The sequence below is a fragment of the Aspergillus foveolatus genome, assembly GCF_047715535.1.
Source record: "Aspergillus foveolatus strain CBS 279.81 unplaced genomic scaffold BDW70scaffold_7, whole genome shotgun sequence".
NCBI classification, from domain to species: Eukaryota; Fungi; Ascomycota; class Eurotiomycetes; order Eurotiales; family Aspergillaceae; genus Aspergillus; species Aspergillus foveolatus.
In genome coordinates this window covers 634096-651463 of record NW_027396071.1, presented here as the reverse complement: position 1 = coordinate 651463, position 17368 = coordinate 634096, and the positions used below count along the sequence as shown (strand labels likewise).

At 51.6% G+C, this 17368-nt stretch overlaps 7 protein-coding genes across 7 annotated transcripts; 4 read left to right on the top strand and 3 right to left on the bottom strand.

The window, feature by feature from the left end:
* Positions 1-86: 86 nt before the first annotated feature.
* On the bottom strand, positions 87-2801 carry BDW70DRAFT_130143 (transcription factor domain-containing protein). The gene is made up of 7 exons (XM_073735748.1): positions 2684-2801; positions 2318-2633; positions 2079-2265; positions 1995-2026; positions 665-1940; positions 476-609; positions 87-422 (listed from the first exon to the last, which is right to left on the bottom strand). The coding sequence occupies exons 1-7, from the start codon at positions 2743-2745 to the stop codon at positions 360-362; spliced, it is 2070 nt and encodes a 689-aa protein (XP_073599280.1). The 5' UTR covers positions 2746-2801; the 3' UTR covers positions 87-359.
* Positions 2802-3405: 604 nt separating this feature from the next.
* On the top strand, positions 3406-4027 carry BDW70DRAFT_130141 (uncharacterized protein). The gene has a single exon (XM_073735747.1). The coding sequence runs from the start codon at positions 3565-3567 to the stop codon at positions 3838-3840; it is 276 nt and encodes a 91-aa protein (XP_073599279.1). The 5' UTR covers positions 3406-3564; the 3' UTR covers positions 3841-4027.
* A 610-nt stretch (positions 4028-4637) lies between these two features.
* BDW70DRAFT_130140 (Yae1 family protein) lies at positions 4638-6078 on the top strand. The gene has a single exon (XM_073735746.1). The coding sequence runs from the start codon at positions 4851-4853 to the stop codon at positions 5499-5501; it is 651 nt and encodes a 216-aa protein (XP_073599278.1). The 5' UTR covers positions 4638-4850; the 3' UTR covers positions 5502-6078.
* Positions 6079-7161: 1083 nt separating this feature from the next.
* On the bottom strand, positions 7162-8820 carry BDW70DRAFT_157114 (uncharacterized protein; the record flags this gene model as incomplete). The annotated part of the gene is made up of 1 exon (XM_073740296.1): positions 7162-8820. One exon carries the CDS (start codon positions 8818-8820, stop codon positions 7162-7164), a length of 1659 nt encoding a protein of 552 aa, XP_073599277.1.
* Positions 8821-11462: 2642 nt separating this feature from the next.
* BDW70DRAFT_171308 (uncharacterized protein) lies at positions 11463-15311 on the top strand (the record flags this gene model as incomplete). The annotated part of the gene is made up of 5 exons (XM_073743182.1): positions 11463-11487; positions 11861-11884; positions 11996-12053; positions 12147-12201; positions 12965-15311. The coding sequence occupies 5 exons, from the start codon at positions 11463-11465 to the stop codon at positions 15236-15238; spliced, it is 2436 nt and encodes an 811-aa protein (XP_073599276.1). The 3' UTR covers positions 15239-15311.
* A 285-nt stretch (positions 15312-15596) lies between these two features.
* BDW70DRAFT_110827 (molybdopterin synthase catalytic subunit) lies at positions 15597-16300 on the top strand. Its single transcript, XM_073734528.1, has one exon. It carries the CDS (start codon positions 15615-15617, stop codon positions 16200-16202), a length of 588 nt encoding a protein of 195 aa, XP_073599275.1. The 5' UTR covers positions 15597-15614; the 3' UTR covers positions 16203-16300.
* On the bottom strand, positions 15597-17347 carry BDW70DRAFT_130134 (SCO family protein). Its single transcript, XM_073735745.1, has 3 exons — positions 16853-17347; positions 16470-16794; positions 15597-16405 (listed from the first exon to the last, which is right to left on the bottom strand). The coding sequence occupies exons 1-3, from the start codon at positions 17267-17269 to the stop codon at positions 16284-16286; spliced, it is 864 nt and encodes a 287-aa protein (XP_073599274.1). The 5' UTR covers positions 17270-17347; the 3' UTR covers positions 15597-16283.
* Between the last annotated feature and the right edge of the window lie 21 nt (positions 17348-17368).

The following is a 17368-nucleotide window of genomic DNA, read 5'->3' as shown; positions in this document are numbered from 1 at the left end:
ACGAAGGCCCATCTTGATGTGAAAGAACAGGCAGGGTCGTATGATTCACGCCTTCCCAAGTAATTAAAGAATAATGATAGCATGATATCAGGAAGATGCCATGGATGTGTTGAATACTTAGGAGCAATGGTCTTCTTATCTTGTAAACATGAAATTATGTGAATCACTACGTGAAGACAGCGTGATTTGGGTATCGAAAATAATACATAAAATCCTTTAAAGCGTGTACCGTTGCGAAAGTGGTTGTGGAAGGCCTTATATGGACATACTATATTGTAGCGGTTGGGCGGTGGGTGCCTGAAGGAGCGGAAATATATTTGATGGGACTTCACTCGCGCAGGAAAAATAGCGCCCCAGTGCTAGTATATCCCGAGTCTATTTCCGGCCATGTCCAAGTTCTGCACCGTTGCATCGAATTCAGCCTGTCGAACTGTTAGTAAGTGGCATGCCTGATACATTCGCAAGCTCAGCTCACCCAGTCAATGCCATTGGAAAAATCCCAAAGGTTCTTGTCGATCATGGCTTCACTAGAAAAATCAAGTTCCGGTGCTGCAGTACTCTCGAAGTTCATGTTGCTAAACGAGGGCGGCTCAAACCAGGTTGGCTGGTCTGTGGTGTCTATTAATTAGGGCAAGGTTATCAAGATCCGAAGAGCAAAGCGTACCTGAAGTGCTTAGTAGCAGACTATCATTTATACTTGAAATATCACTGCCATTGATTATAGGTGTCCGCGGATTCAAGGACGTGGCATTCAATTTGCTAAGCATGATGCTGATCGATCGCCATGCCTGCATGGCCTCGGCAGAGGACTCCTTGTACCGGCTCCAAATCTGGCAAGACGTTTGAAGGGCAAAGAGGAACTCGTCTATGCGATGCGATTCATCCCCATTTGGCTGCTCGCTATTTCGCGTTTGGTGATGGAGCTCCAAACACAGAATCATCGCAGCCAGAATAAAGTCATGAGAAGCCAGCGACGAGAGGAACCATCTGCTGTGACATAGTACGCCACCCGGCTGAGCTTGCGCATCTAGAGTAGCCTGATGTTGCAGTAAACTCATTGCCGCGTCGATGCAGATTTGCCTGGACTTAGCGTATCGTGTATCAGAGCGTCCCTCGCAGAGATGTTGACGGTGCAGGATGCAACGAGATTTCTGATACAGAATCTCCAAGCTATATCGGCGCATAATAATATGAGGCAGATCAATAATCGATTGCGTCACACTACGAAATTTGAGATGGGCAGGAATCGCAGCGTAGGCTTCGTTCAGCTGGTTATCCAGCTGAATGATCGACTGATAGGTCGTGGGCTCGGTCGACGCCACGCAGTCAGTGATTGAAGCAAAAACTTCACTCAGTGTACTTTTTGCAATCACATACGAGAGCGGTGTCGCATCTGTATCTGGCCGAGAAGGCGGCAGACTTGTAGTGGTCTCGCCAAAGTCCTCATCCAGTAAATTGCGCGGCAGCTTTGTATCCGCTACGCCCTTGTACATCATGCGTGGCAGACCAGACTGAAAGGAGGAAAGCGCGTCCCCCTGTATCATGAAAGCCCAGATGCGTCGGCGCATTTCAGCTTCAAAGCAAGATATCTCAGGGTATCGAGAGCCATCCCGGTGCAAGCCCATGTGTAGAGCTAGTCGCATAATGATTCCGAACAACACCCAGTTCTCATGCTGGGCATCGGCGCTTCGGAAATACTCACATTGTGCGTATGTGAGTAGAGCTTCGATGGTGTATTTAGACGGCGTGGTATATCTATCTCTGATCAAACAGTAGGCGGCATAAAGTCGATAAATGTTGCAAGCTTCTTCGGGGTTGCCAATATCGACAGGCTCACCTTCGGCACGCTGGTGAAGTCGTATAGCCAAGCACATCATGCCGAAGAGCATACTCAACCACGTCAAGCTGACCTCCTGGGGTTGAATCCAAAAGCGATTATACTGGTTTTATTAGCATACATAGTATACGCACAAGTACGGCATGGCGGCAGCAACCTCTTTCTGAAAAGTTGGGGCGTGGAAAATGACTATTATCCACGGTCAAAACTGCCTTCCATGTTGGGAGGGAAACCGACGTACAAACTCCGGGCTCCATTGAATTAAAGAACCTTGATACCAGGCGATCCGCCACGGTTTTTGGCGGCACAGCAGCCAAAAAGTTCTCCTTATTCCCTGGCGGACATAGCCCTAGTAAGAGTGCTGGACCCTCACTCGAGTTCTGCGTCAGAGATTGATCTGAGTCGAGATACTCTTTAATCTCTGCAATCTGTACATCTGCAACTTAGTAGCTAATGTCCATGAATGAGCTGCTAGCTTACACTGTCTTGAAGCGCTGCCCAGTGCGCCCCAGAAACATAACTCATGCCCGTCTCCCCAACCTGGATCCTGCCTAGAGAACTGGTAACTGCGTCATCAGTACCGTCGACTGCTTGATCGCTCTTATGATCTGGTTCGCGGGTGTTCTTTGCTCTTGCTAGAGCATTCACCAGCTTCTCCAGTTCCCTGACTCGTTGATTCAGTTCCCTGGTAGACCGAGCCGGAGCAGTGCGGGGTGGAGGACTTGGGTTGAGAAAGACACAGTTCAGGCCACGTTTGACGCAGCTCCCGCACGGTCGAAGGCGATCACATCGCAGCCTGGACAATAAGTTAGGCAAGTGATGTATCAACGAAGTGGCTTATCGTGCTTCTTTTGTCTGCAGAAAGTGCAGGATATGATGGCTCGAACATGAGGCCGGGCTTGGTCCATAGGCAGCAGTAATTAGATATTAAATCGCAGGGATCAGATAGAGCAGTCGAGACTCAGCCTCTCGGATGCTGAGATGGAGAAGAAAGAACGAGCTGAACAGTCGAATGCAGGGATAGATACCTGACGGCATTGATTACGTTATACAGCTAAGCCACGGAATATGTAGTTAAGACATGCAATCGTTATTTGTGGGCTATATAGTAGTCACACTCTATAATTCTAAAGGACATTTCTCGATTGCGCGACACACGCGGTCGCCCCTTTCTCATACCAAGCTTAGATATTCTATGCGCCAGTCTCTTACCCACCACCAAAAGTAGCCCTTGTAACAAAAGGAAATCTTTCTGTAGGGCTTGGGTTACGCTTTTTCTAGAGGGGCCAGTAGGTAAAACCACTGATAAGACGCATAATCTACTTTTCAGCCGTTAAGTTTGCCTTCTATAGGATAACTGTGAAAGATTATTGGTGAAGGTGGCAAGAATGGTGAGCAAGATGACCTAAACGATTCACAAGTGAGCAGGATGGCAGAGTCGAACCTGATCGAGATGAATTCGAAGGTGTGCTGGAACAATTCCTGTTATAGCAGGTAACAGGCTATACTACCTGTCTCGTGTCAAAGTTGGAGACTGACAGCGTCGTCAGGTGTCGTAAATCTATAGAGTGAGCCGTGGAGATCTTCTTTGCTTGCCTCATAAAGTTCTGAATTGGTTAGTGCCCTGTAAATATGCCAGACCTTAGATCGTATTATGATAAAAGGTTTTCGTGAGGAGCGGTTCTCTTCGAAGAAAGACTACTGAATATAGAAGTAGGGCGAGTAGTATGCGAACCGTGTCCAGGTGTATGCCACATATGGGCGCTGTCAGCGGCCCCAATCGCCAGGTTCGAGCCTTGCACTGTAGCCTCAACAAGGCCTCGGGCAGCCCAGTTCAAAATCAACTTCGCATGGCCTGTGGGCAACGTCTCCACCTACTGCAGTATCTTCTTTTGTTTTATCTAGTCTCTTTCGCCAGGCGCAACACCGTAGTAGTGCGAAGACGAGCCGCAACTCGATTATCCCGTCCTCTTTCGAGACCAAGGGCGGTTGTCAGACGCTGAACTCAGGCCGGCCACCCGACATTTGCCGCCATGGGCATTCCCAGAGGGAAGCTTTCTCGGAGAGCAGGCGCGGTATATCAGACATCTATCGAATCACCAGCAGGTCATACGGGGCCAGAATAGTGGGTGGACGCTCACGGAAGGATGCCGTGGAGAGGTTTCCATTTTCACCTGTCCTTACCCGCTGAACCACTGCCTTTCTTCGTTCCTTGTCACCGCTGAGTCTCATAGAGGCCATCTCTATGGAGGGGCTCGTATCCCCCGACTGAGACGCCAGGTTCACTGGGCTGGAATCCAGACCCAGAAAGAGGCCAAGATGCTCTCTTCTAGGTGGATGATTCGGCCGTTGGAGAGATGCGCCAAATTCTGCTGAAGACTGTACTTATGACTTGCTTTCCTTCTTATATATCTCCCAGGTTGAATGCTTGGGGTAAGGAAGGTCTGCAGAAGGTTCAGCAGACTATCTCTCGATGCGAGTGTTGTGTCGTGTAGATGGGAGCTCGGGGTGCGGAAGGCCACAGTTGTTGACGGGCAGTGCGGGGCAATACTCTTTGAGCTTCGTGAGTACACGGTCAACGAGTTAAGGCGCAAAAACAAGGATAAAGGAGTAACGGAGATACTTTGCCTACGTACTGGTACTATATGACTTGTCTGAAGTCTGCCGATCGAGAGTTGATGGAGGGACTGGTGGTGCGAATGCGGTGCTAAGCATGTCCGACAGCCGCCTGGCGACAAAGGTAACTGCCTTGGCTTGTATATCTCCTGAGGCTTCACGACAAAAAGGCAATTTGGCCTCGGTAGATGCGCTTCTCCCACTTTACTTTCCTGGCTTTACCCAGGTAGACCCTACTAACAGTGTATACAATCCAGTCGGGCAGTGGATTCTGGGTGATCCACGGATCCACTCTCACAGTCCAAATTTTGAAGCCCAGTGACATTCTCAAATCTCGACTGCCACTCCCGACTCTCCATCAAAATTATCCTCACGGAATTCAAAAATCGACCCCATAATGGCCGCCGACTCTCTCGATGATATTTTCGGCTCCTCACCTCCGCGAGCCGACCAACCTCTTCCACAAGCGCACAAAAATGCAACCGTTGAACCCTCTGAGCTCCCCTCCCTCCGCCGCCAACACGTCACAGCCGGTTACCGCGACGGCATCTCCGCTTCGAAAGCTGAGCACGTCCAGAATGGCTTCGATGCCGGATTCCCCGTCGGGGCACAGCTGGGTATGCGCGCCGGGACAATTCTAGGGATTCTCGAGGGCATCCTCAAGGGGTACGAGAGCAGTCCTGCGACGGTCAAGAAACCTGGTCAGAAGCCTCCGACCCCGTCCACAACAGCGACGAAAGAAGCGGATGAAGCGAAGAAAGCCAAACGGGAGGAGATACTCCGTCTCTATCAACAAGCCGTGAAGGAGCTGAACGTCCAGGCCGTTTTCGCCGGTGTGGATGGCGGGGCGTTACAGGCGCGAGGGTCGGAGGAGAAACCAGAGACCCAGCTCTTGCACAAGGGCGATAGCGTCCTGAGTGCGTGGGAGAGCAAAGTCCCCGTTGCCGCTTGGGAAGAGCATGTAATGGATGTTTTGGAGGCTAAGAGTGACGACGGAAACGGCAAGGCGGATGAGAGTGAGGATGTGAGGAAAGGGCTGGAAGCTTGAAACAAGCCAGTCCTGGCGATTGTGGCCTACCATCTGCGGAGCACATACACAGCAGATGACTGCTCCCATCGACGACGTCAGCTCTGCGCTCAACACAGGTCCTCGAATCCAGCCATTCGGACCATCTGTGAAGAGATTTTATCTGCGCCTGCGCCATGCGCATTTCTCCTGCACAACATCTACTTCGCCCTGCAGGACGTTTCGGGGAACCCAGCGAAGCAGTCCCTCGGCACATCAAAACGCCAGCGCTGCGCAAATCGGCTGGAAGGCTGCAAGGTGGATAACATGAACCACGACGCCACTCGCAGGCTAAATTCTCAAGCCCAGCCTTGCTGTCCGCATCTTCTGGAACCGCGGCACTGTGGTAATGATTCCGCGGGTACTAGTTGAGCAAGGGCGCGAATTTCCCGATAGGGTATTCGATTCTCGATTCTTGGACACTGAACCGGGACACTATCTTGCTCACTCCAGCCTCTGGCTGAGTGGAAGTCGAGTTTTCGTTGAGGTCCACATACAAAAAATCCATTCTTATAGTCTTAGCCTATTATGATACATATTATTGACAGCTTCTTATAGAACGAACACAAAAAGAACACCGCAAACAGAAGGAAAAGGAACATAGTACAAGGTACACAAAACAATCCTGCGCTCCTGCGCAGTAGCTAGTGTCTCATTACATACCACATAAGTGACACCTTAATAAAAGAGCCGACCGGGAGCCCTTCCCACCGGCCCGCGTTCACTCTTGGGAGGTTTAAGATATACCTAGACAACCAGGGTAGGAGATGCAGAACCTTATTTCCAAGGGATACGATCGATCCGCAAAGGGGGATCAAATCGAACCAAAACAATACAAAATAATGATTTCAAACCCAGAACTTGTTTAACGTAGTAAAGCAAAATTTCCTTCTCTCAAAGCACTGACACTTACGGCAACAGAGTTAAGAGTCTAAAAAGTACAAGTACGTAGACGGTATGTTTGTGCGATGTTACGTATAGCACGACAAGGAGTGTAAAAGTAGCAGCGGGGAATTCCATTCCACAGCATTCCAGGATGGGCCTGAGCTTGTTTTATGAGACTAGTTAATCTAGCTGCTAGTTGTTTACAGTGAAGCTATGTAGAATGTGGTTGAGGTATTCGAAGATCATTTTGTTCTCGTATGAGACAGAGCATAGCAAAACATAGCAAAGTAGCTCCAGTGTGGAACACGACAGAAAAGAAATACATCAGTGAGAGTCTGCCTTTTGTGACAGTAAATTGAAAGAAGTGAAGGAAATGTTAGGTGGAAAGGAAAGGGGGGGGGGGGGGGGGGGGGGGGAGGAGAGAGAAAAAGAGCGAAAGATAAAGGCAATTGGCCGTCCATAAGTGAATGGTGTATGCATCGAGTCTTGTGGCGAGTTATGGATCTCATTGTCATATGAGATATCCAGCGCCGGAGTCATCAGTCATCGTGTTCGCTGTGCGTTCCATGAGCCCACGCCAACTTCGTAAAAAAGATCCATCATAAGACATTAGTTCAGAATCAAGGAAAGACATAGTCGTTTGACATCATTTCAGCGAATGCACCTTGCCATGAGGTAAGCCCGTTAGACCGTACAAATCATCCCAACGCCGTCTCAAACTTTTTCGAATTGCAGAATTTTCGAAGAATTGGTAGAATCACATTCCTTTGCGAGGCCGCGTAGTTGTAATCTCGCCGTGACATGCGAGCACTCGCAAGGATTCCCAGACTCGTTTGTATAGAGGCGGGCGAGAGAGAGTAAGGCCGTGATGGAAGGTTCGATCGGATCGCTCCTCGCGGCAAAAAGTACAACCCTTCTCCCTTTCGGCGGAAAGCGAAGTCTCTGGACTTATAGACCGTTGACGGCGACGGGACTTGGCCTGGATTGCTGCGGCCGCCGTTGAACGATCTATACCATAGGTCTGCGACTTGGCACTGTTACACCGCGATCGAGGTGGAACCAGAGAAGTAGTCGATGGTGCGACTAAGCGGAGTGTTTGATGGGCAGTTGGCCGCAGAATGTCCTTAGCTGGACGAGTCTGAAGGGCCGTCTTAAAGGGACTTGAGCAAGGCTCCTGGGAAGGTGGATCCGGCCTTGTTGGGTATTTCTCTAGGGCTGCGTTGTTCTGTGCTGTATTATTCTGCAGCTTAGGTGTAGATTTTGCAACTCGCAACTGTACTCGACTACGGACCTTCTTCAAGGTATCCATCGGCTTCCGAGAAAGAGATCTAGGATCTGAATCTTCGGTTTCGGAGTCAGACTCCCAAACGGACTGCTCCGGACGCATCTCTGAGGCAGAGGTAGAAGGCCGCTCTCTCATTGACGGGACTGGCGGGTGGCGGTCAACTGAAGGTGACGGCGGTCCCGGACTAGGCACTGGGCTAGGACATTCATTCGCAGGGATGAACAAGGCTTGGTCAAAATGGGACCGATGAGGTTCCAGCGTCACAGGGTTAATAAGGCTAGGAGGAGATATCATCGAAGGCTCTATGACCAATCGACTGGGTGGTTGCTTCTTCGACGGGTGGGACGTGCTAGGGCGTGGAACTGCAGGTAAGGATGGAAGAGGCTTTCCACGTAGAGACGACGCCTCGTAGCTTCTGGGGAGCATCGTGACAGTTTCTGATGAGGCGGTTGGCACGCGCTTAGGCTTTGTGTCTCGGATTGGGGACGATGGCTCCGTGGGTATGGTTGCTTCAGACTGATTCAATGCCGAAGAGGAGTATGGATATGCGCGGTTCACAATAGGATCCTGGGCCTGTTTGGATAGACTGTAAAGTTGTTCGGTGGCTCTAACAACCGGGTCTGGGTAAATGGGGCTTGAATGGTTTGAAGAGAACGAGCTGCTCGGTGTAAGGTCTGGGGTGGACTCTGTCTGAGAGTCTCCCCACTGCTGGGTTCCAAGCTGCTGTAGGCTCAGTTGATGTTCGAGTTCGACTACCGACAGTGTTGAACGATCAATGTTTGCTTGTGGTTTAATGGTACGAGGCGCGGCAGGTGGAACGGTGGCGTCTTTGCAGGATTGATTCACGGCGGACAGCATAAAGTATTTCTGAATGTTCTCGCCTGATCTCGCATTGCGGAGGCTCTGTTTATCGGATCCCCAGCTGGAGGCGTTGGCAAGAGAATGTTCGAGGTAGAAGGGGTCGGGATTCGTCTCGTCAAGAAAGTCCGATCCGCGAGGAGGGTAGAAAGACGATGCGCGTTTCTTCCGGGGCGATGGAGTGGGTGGAAGACCGACGGTTGTCTGCGACCTGTTCCGGTTTTTGGGAAGAGCGTTTAGTGCGCCGGGCAGACGAGCGTATCCGTTAGCCATGGGCTGTGTTTTTGACTCGTGGTGATGGCCGTGGATCAAGTTGCACTCATCAGGGTATCCCGGTTGCGAAAAAGGAACAGGTGCAAGAGGGGAGGAGGGAGGATCAGGAATGGCAGTCAAGCAGGCGGGGGGGGAGGTGAAAGAGAAGCAGTTTATAGACGAGCAAGGACGTGAGGTGGCTAGCAAAGAGAGCCGCCGACGCATGCCAGAGGCATTATCGTGTAAACAAACTGAAGCTTGAGCACAGACGCAGACGGGCGCGGCCTTACAGCTCCTCCTTCCCCAGGGATGGGGTCGAGGCTGCTGCAAGGCGATCGCGTGCTGCAAGGAGGACCCGGAAGAAGATCCGTAGTCTTGCTTTCTGGATTCTGGATTCGCAGCATGCAAATTCCATTATTGCAGCCTGGACTAAACTGGGATCAGGGTATCTGCACTGATCTGTCTGCAGGCAAGATCTCTCCATTCCTCTATGGGAGCCAGGAGTAAGTACGGAGCAGCTAGGTAGAAGTACCCATGTGAGATATCAGACGCTCAGTCTCCCCGTTCCCATCATTAGAGCTTTGTCCCCCTCCACCAGCAGAAAAAAAAGTACTGCTCGTGTCCTCACTCTTGCTCAGTTCTTCCCAGTCCCCAACCAGGAGGCCCGCATTCCTAAGTTCATTCCGGTTGCCGTGATACAGACCCAGTAAAAGGCCAGAAAACAGGATCTCTGCAAGCCGGCACTTGCAGAAACCCCCCGACTCCCCTTCAGGCTGCCCTAGTGTTTGCTTTCAGTTGGATCTGACCTATCGTAAAACTTATTTCCTTATTCCTCGACGTTGCCAACCGGCCTGAACTCCCTGATGGACCAGCCAAGTAGAAGAAATACCCGCCAATGGGACAGTGCATCTAAGTACACAGAACACCGTGATTATGCAACTTTGAATCCTTCGAGATATCCCAATGGTCTGGCTCTCAATCAGCTCTTCCGAGGTCGTCCAGCATGTCTAGGCTAGGACCATCGACACGTCGATTCGTCTCCTCAGCGATCCCCGCGATGGAGCAGTATTCGGCGTCGAGTCGAGGCAGGACGCACACAAGTTGACCTCGAGTCTCGGGCCTCGAAGAGGTAAGAGGTGCATCGTCCGCATTCTTTATCTGCAGGAGTCTGTGACTGGGAGCGGTTGTCGACATGCACGGCCCACCAGTTTCCCATGCAAACTGATCCTCCGGATGCATAAGATGCGATGACGGATGTTCGAGCTAAATGTACGTACTTCTTTTTTGCGTTAGTACTCGACCACCTGAAGTCTGGGTAAATGGCTCAGAAAGTTACTCGAGTACTAACTGCTGCTGATTCTCTATGCCGAACTCTCATGCGTTGCTCATAATTCAACCAGAATTGGGATGCCTATAATCTGAAATTGTGATTGTGCGTACGACCAGGGTCTGGGGTGGTAAGCGAGGAACTGTTCGTGATGGTGTAACCCGCGAAGACATTTACAAGCATCCAAAACGCCGATTGGCCGTTATCATTTATATCCCAGCAACATCTGGTCTAATTCCACTTTGAACACTGTAATGTGCATTAATCACATTAGAGAGTTGCACAATCATGTACAATTCATGAACTCATCGCATCCACTCGGAGTCGCGGTAGAAGCTGGTACCTACCGTCATTCGGACTCGGGTTATGGGAATAAAATGATACAGGAACAAGTTCAAACATCAGGATCATACAATTGCTAGAGTTGCTGAAGCGAGGCATTGTCTAATGGAAGGGAATTGAAGTTGCATTCAAGTATTCGTTGTTACCAAAGGAGGTTCATATACACGTATATATATATATCCACTATATATACAAATATATAGATCGTCCAATACCATGTTCACTATCAAGACGAGCAATTGTTCAGACAATCAGCTCTTGCACGAAAAGTGCTCAAGTGCAACTACCGAAACCTGATTCTATATCTAAACTAACAACTTGCTGTGATCTATCGTATATCCATTAGTCTATAATCTGACTCCCGTCACTCTCCAGAGACTTTGAACCAGATCGGCCAGTAGACCGTTCTTAGACTGATATACATACGAAAACAGGTTTTGCTCCAACTTAATTTCTGACTACCAGCAATAAGTGTTCGTGCGTACAGCTTATTTCGCAATTTGCAAGGCGTTCATTGCGATCACTACTCGATCAAAAATACCGTCGTCATGCATAGAGTTCTTACACACATTTCCCGGATCGGAGAGCACTAGTTCAGGCAGAACATTCTTCAGCCGCCTGATACATATGTATCTACATGCACCTGCTCTAGTCCATAGGGGAAAACCCTCAGAGCGGGCTCTCCGCCCCCGGCTGCACTTCAGACATCCGCTGGCTCCACGTCTCGGGATGAATGTGAGGGTTCCTTCCCGGGAGATCCGCCGAGGCTCATCGATCTCAAGCCCACATTCTTGATATGCAGTCTCATGCGTTAGCTGTGACAGCTATGAGCAAGTCGCGAGGATTGGCTGTGGGTAAGGGCACTGAGTTGCCCCGGGGGAGGTGCAACTCAAAGCTGCGTCCCTGGGATAATTCTAATAGAACAGTGACGATATAATCGTCAAGAAGGAGACAGCGTATCCAGGATAGACGGGTGCTACCATTCCTAGGCACAATGAGGCTGAGGAGCACCGCGGAAGGTAAATATTCGTATTTTGGTGGTGAAGACCAATGGGTGAGCGCTAGGTGAAACATGCTGCAAGGTACTTATCGATGTGTTTAAGACAGGCTGAGGATCCCGAGCAACGATCCCCCTTATGAATATATACTTGTTGATGCGGATTTGTAATGATTATCGCAGGCAATGGTCGCGATCCGACGGCCTCAATCTCCGTCTGGTGGTCGTGGGTGACGAGGCTGGTATAGACCCGCACCCCTTGGTAGAGGCGAGATGAAGGATATTCCATTTTTTGACCAGAGAGGTAAAACAAAGCTGGGTCTCATTAGGATTCTCGTCGAGCATATATTAATTCGAAATTGTGCGCGATTGCTCCTGCTATACGGTGAGTCTAGACCCAGAAGCCCACCTGCGCAGTAGTGAGTAGTCGTACCCTCAAGGTCTCCCCAAGCCCAAAGTGTAGGCACTAGCATATAATCCACAATCAGTACGGGGCGCTTGGGTAGAATTATAATGCAATGGACAAACAGCGTTATCCCACCCGACTGGATGCCTTGATTGCCAGCTCATCAGGCCGAATTTGTTGCTGTATGTACCGACGAGGACATGGTTGTTGAGAAAACATGGAATATCCCTCCCACTATGATTGTAGAGATACCCCGACTCTGCCATGAATACCAGACATCATCGCCTGATACTCAGACTCTTCCGTGCGTTCGGCGGCTCGCTTGGAGAGGTAAGGTAGCCCGGTCCTTGCTGGGCCCTGTCTGATCAAGGCCCAATTAAACAGCCCCGGTTATATAAAGTAATTCTGTAAAGAATCATTGAAGAATCATCCAGGAGCTGACCAAGAACCGCAAATTGATCGATTGATTCCCTCATCAAAGTCAATTCCTTAAACGCAAGCCTCTCCAGCTCTCAATGATCAACACTGGGAAGTATCAAATCGTTACGATACGCAGATCGAACCGCATATATCTCAATATTTATTGGGCAGATTCTCCAGCATCCGGCGCGGCCCAATATTACGTGACGGACGCGTTACCGACTTCCTCTCCTCCAGCATCTCTCCGCCGTTCCAACCTTCTCCCGTCACTCTCTAGCATCATCACTGAAATCGCGGTGAACTCACAACTTATCTTCGCTTCTCGGCAGCCATTGAGCTCATCCGCTCTGCTCTATGACCACTGCGGGCCATCTCGAGTGCTCGTTGTGGTCTAGGAGCAAGAGCCCGTCTTTGTCCCCCCAGCCATCGCAATTCCGCACCAGAGACGCCCACTATTCGCCCAGCCACTGCACGACTCCCGTCCTTGCTCGGTGCGCTGTGAGCTGTCCTCTCTCTCGAGGTCTCTAGGGGCCCTTTCTTCACTTTTTCTTTTTATCTTTCACTCATTGCCCCGTACCTCATACCCACATTCCGGGCCCCGTCAGTCCTTTAACTAGTTACTCCTCTCTTGAACCGGCCCAGAGCACAGATACCGACAGCTTCGATTTCGAAGTGTCTTCGTGTTGCATTAGGCCGCTTGACATTCCGAGGGACAATCCTCACATTGTCGTCGCATCTGCCGCCAGAACTTACCTCCGCGGTGCATCGCCAACCTCACCGTACCCTTGACGAGACCTACGACGTTCACGACCCTTCTACGTTTACGACCCAACCGCAGCAACGCCAGCAGCAGGCTGCTCCTAATCCTGCTTCTAATCCAACTAATTACCCGCCTCATCGACCATCAAGCGCTCTCGATAACCATCCCCGGGCCCTACGGAGAACCTCGCGATATTCTTCCCGACGACCCGGTTCGGTAGATGCATCAGGACGCCCTTATCAAATAGAGCAAACGATCCCAGTAATCGTCCGACCGGCCTCCGAACGCTCTCGTGAGACAGCAGCGCCGCGCCTACCACTATCGGAGACAAGAACAGAGGGCGACGATAGCGATTCCACGCTCGACGATAATCTTCAGCCTGGAAACAGTGAATATTGGCCTCGCAGGTCTACACGCGTCTCCCCTCACACAGCATCTGCGATCCTCTGGACGTTAGAGGAGGCCATTCGCAAGCCGTTTCCATTTACACTCGACTGGGACGAAGTGAATGCTTCCATGTCGGACCTAGCAGGTGGCCCCGGTGTGTCTGGGCTTGGAAGCAATGGCCGGAGTCAAAATGGAGCTTCTCGGGCGGCCCAAGGCCCAATTCCTGTCAACCCGCACCCGGCTAGCGGTGTGCGTACGCCGACGGACATAATGCGGCAACGTCGGGATAGGGAAGCTCGTAAAAAAGCGGAACAAGAAGCAAAGGATCGGGAGCAGGAGGAAGCTGAGCGCAGGCGCCTACAGCAGGAGCAAGCCAAGGCCCAGGCTGCGCAGCCCTACCCTGCTGGCGTTGCTGGCGAAAGACCCACGCAGCGGAGAGCTGCACCGAGGGTCCCAGCGGGTAATGCCCCTGGGACGACGCCGGCCCCCGCCACTGCAGCGCAATCCAGGCAACCCGCTCCTATGTTCGCGTCGCAGCAAGCACCTCAGTCGGGACCACAGCAAACTTCTCAGGCGAAGCTGGCCTCTCAGCAACCCCAAGCCCCTCCAGCTACATCTCAGCAACCGCAACAGCCCCGACGTGCTGGTTTTCCTCATGCGTTTGAGCGGTGGGAGACCCTTTCGTCTCATTGGGAAGGATTGACTAGCTACTGGATCCGTAAGCTTGAGCAAAACAATGAGGCACTTGAGCGGGATCCTCTCAGTCAACAGATGGCCCGCCAAGTAACCGATCTCAGCGCCGCTGGTGCCAATCTCTTCCATGCTGTTGTGGAGTTGCAACGCTTGCGCGCGTCATCCGAGCGAAAGTTTCAGCGATGGTTCTTTGACACGCGGGCGGAGCAAGAGCGGTCCAAAGAGCTGCAGGGTGAGCTTGAGAGACAGATTCAAACTGAACGACAAGCCCGCACAGAAGCGATGGCCGCGGCACAGAAGGCAGAGAGTGATAAGACTCGTATCGAAGAGCTGCTCAAGGAGATGCGCCGCGAACTTCAGATCTCAAAGGAGGAAGCTCGCCGTGCCTGGGAGGAACTAGGCCGCCGCGAGCAAGAAGAACGGGACCGTACGAATTCCCTCCGTAACGGGGAACCCACTCTGGTTGGCGGCGTGCAGGTGGTTCCGATGATCGCAGGACTCCCTCGCCGGGATCCCGCCCGGCCTCCAACTAGAGACGGCCCATACAGCGGAGCTGAAAGAAAAGCAAGAGAGGAAATGTATGGTGATACTCCGATTTCGCCTGTCGGAACCGATCCCTTCATTGAAGGGCAGTCTGGGGCTCAAGAGGCGGCTCCTCCTGTCACTGGCTCCCAGAGCCAAGGACATTACGCCAGCTATTACGAGTCAGAGAGCACCTACCCTCCACGCACCACTGCCGGACATGAAGCCAGCATGGGCAGCAGCGAGCCTGGCGATGACTATGGCTACCAGCAAACCTCGCAAAGCCGCCAGATGGCCTACCCCCGGTCAGAAGAGAGCGACGAGTATGAGCAAGCGTCGCTCGAGGATAGCGAAGGCGGATATGTGGCAAGCACTATGCCTCCGACGTCTGGATCAATGTACGCTGGTTACGACCAGTCAGTCGACTACAGCGGAGCCAGCTGGGGCGTCGGAACTGGCTGGGAATCTGTCACTCCCCGCCATCGCCATCCGACGCGCCTTAGCGATGTCCTGGAAGAGGAGGAGCCCCGGACGACCCCCAGCCGAGCGAGCCGTGCCAGCCAGGCGAGCAGGAGTGTTCAATGAACACTGGTATATGACTTCTACATTTTTGGATTTCTATTTGATATGCTATTGATCATATGCGGGTTTTATATTTATGTTCTCCCAGTTCTTTTCAGTTTCTCGCCGCGATACTCCAACAGCTTTCTCCTCAGTTCAGTCAGTTATTGTCATTGTTTCAGCATATAGACTCGGAGCAGGAAGCGGGAGTAATCTGTAATTCTAGTGATGATACGACCGTGGATATACGCCTCAATGAAAGTCTTTTGCAGATACAGGAACTAAATTTCGTTATCAGTCGCAGCCTGAGGCAGTGACGTTGAAGCTTTATCAGTTCCCCTCAACAGATCGGCCTCTCCACCAGCATCTCCCCATACACAAACAACCACACCCACATACAATGTCAGCCAGAGTCGGAACGCAATTGGGATCCGAACACAACACAACGGAAACCCTCCCTTCACACCTCGACCGAACGACCTATCCGCGAACCCTCACAACAACTCACGGGCCCACCAGTACCCCCCTCCACCTCGAGCTCACATACCACCCGCTCTCCCCCACCACCGCCCTGCAACATGTTTCCTCCCCTATCAGCGGCGCAAACATTCTCTTCCTCGGCACAACACGTGACACGTTTGACGACCGCCCCGTCGCCCGCCTCTCATATACATCGTACCCAACCCTCGCGCTGAAATCATTGCACAAAATCTCCGCTGAAGCGGTTGAGAAGTTCGGGCTGAACGGTGTCTATATCGCGCATCGGCTTGGTGAAGTTCCCGTTGGGGAGGCGAGTATTGTTGTTGCGGTGGGGGCGGGGCATAGAGGGGAGGCCTGGAGGGGCGCGGAGTGGGTGCTTGAGGTTGTGAAGGAGCGGGTTGAGGTGTGGAAGAGGGAGGAGTTTGTGGATGGAGGGATGGAGTGGAGAGAGAACAGGGAGAGGGATGGGTTTGGAAAATTGAAGACCAATGAGGGGGAGTCTAGATGATTGGAGAGCTATGGTACAAGACTTGACAGGATGGATATTACAAATACATGAATGGTTTCTTGGACGAGGAAAGGCAACATTCTAATCCCTCTTTAATGGCTTTCCCTCTCTCTTCCAGTCATTGATATGCTCCATGATCGTCTTCGTCGCGGTCTCGGGCGTATCCTGCCGTCCGATACACTCGACAAAGTCGCCCTCAGGATCTGTTAACGTCAGCATGATTCACAACTTGATTCGCACCTCCGAATAGAGAGTGGGCAAACTCACCCATGAGATAAAAATAAATACTGTGATCAACTAGATAGTCCTCGCCAGGCTTGACATCGCGCGGCGTACTGAAATACACCCGGTACGCCTTGCACACCTGCTTCACCTGCTCGTACGTTCCCGTCAAGCCAATAATATCCTTGTGGAACTCCTGTAGATAGTTGCGCAGCACCTCAGGTGTATCCCGTGCAGGATCGCACGTAATGAAGACCGGCACGAAAATGTTCTCGCCCTTGTTCGCCTCTTTCACTTTGTCGATAATTTCAGCCATCTTGTCGAGCTCATCAGGACAGATGTCCGGGCAGTGTGTGAAACCGAAGTAGACCTAGTCAAAGAGAGTCAGTCTGGGCTGGAAAAGAAGAAGGAAAGGGAAGACGACGTACAAAAGAATACTTCCCCTTCAGGTTCTCCTCCGTGAATACGTCCCCATTCAGGTCTTTTAGCACAAACGGCCCGCCAACCTTCGGTCTTCCGACGCCCTTGCTCATCTCCGCGATCCGCTTCCGCTCGAGCCGCTCTTTTTCAACGCGGAAATAGATAATCATTCCGGCACCAGTGAGAACGAAGAGGAGAGCAGCTTTCCAAGAGAAAGGGCCCGTGGCATTGCGTGCACGCAGCTGGCCCATTGTTTTGGCCTTGGGGCGGGCGGGTGTTGTGGAAAAGGGCTGCCATTGCGAGCGGGATGGTGTGGTGCATCGGGGAATGTTCTGTGAGAGCTGTGCGCGGCATTGGGCGGAGAGAAGAGATGGGCGAGTCGTGCTGGCGAGGGTCCGCGTTAGGGACCGGAGTGGTACGGACATTTTGACGGTGGTTTGCAAACTTGAATAGTTGGAGCTTAAGTGAAGCTTTTCCGAGTCGCGGATTTGAGATCTCCAGATGCGCTGACTATGTGGCCTGAG

Excerpts from the sequence above, each read along its gene's own strand:
- BDW70DRAFT_130134 (XM_073735745.1), bottom strand. The coding sequence starts at position 17,269 with ATGTCCGTACCACTCCGGTCCCTAACGCGGACCCTCGCCAGCACGACT. Across the intron at positions 16,795-16,852 it reads TGAAGGGGAAGTATTCTTTT|GTCTACTTCGGTTTCACACA; the intron begins GTACGTCGTCTT and ends CTCTTTGACTAG. Across the intron at positions 16,406-16,469 it reads TATTTATTTTTATCTCATGG|ATCCTGAGGGCGACTTTGTC; the intron begins GTGAGTTTGCCC and ends TGACGTTAACAG.
- BDW70DRAFT_130140 (XM_073735746.1), top strand. The coding sequence starts at position 4,851 with ATGGCCGCCGACTCTCTCGATGATATTTTCGGCTCCTCACCTCCGCGA.
- BDW70DRAFT_130143 (XM_073735748.1), bottom strand. The coding sequence starts at position 2,745 with ATGGACCAAGCCCGGCCTCATGTTCGAGCCATCATATCCTGCACTTTC. Across the intron at positions 2,266-2,317 it reads GGGCAGCGCTTCAAGACAGT|ATTGCAGAGATTAAAGAGTA; the intron begins GTAAGCTAGCAG and ends GCAGATGTACAG. Across the intron at positions 2,027-2,078 it reads TTCAATGGAGCCCGGAGTTT|TCATTTTCCACGCCCCAACT; the intron begins GTACGTCGGTTT and ends CGTGGATAATAG.
- BDW70DRAFT_130141 (XM_073735747.1), top strand. The coding sequence starts at position 3,565 with ATGCGAACCGTGTCCAGGTGTATGCCACATATGGGCGCTGTCAGCGGC.
- BDW70DRAFT_110827 (XM_073734528.1), top strand. The coding sequence starts at position 15,615 with ATGTCAGCCAGAGTCGGAACGCAATTGGGATCCGAACACAACACAACG.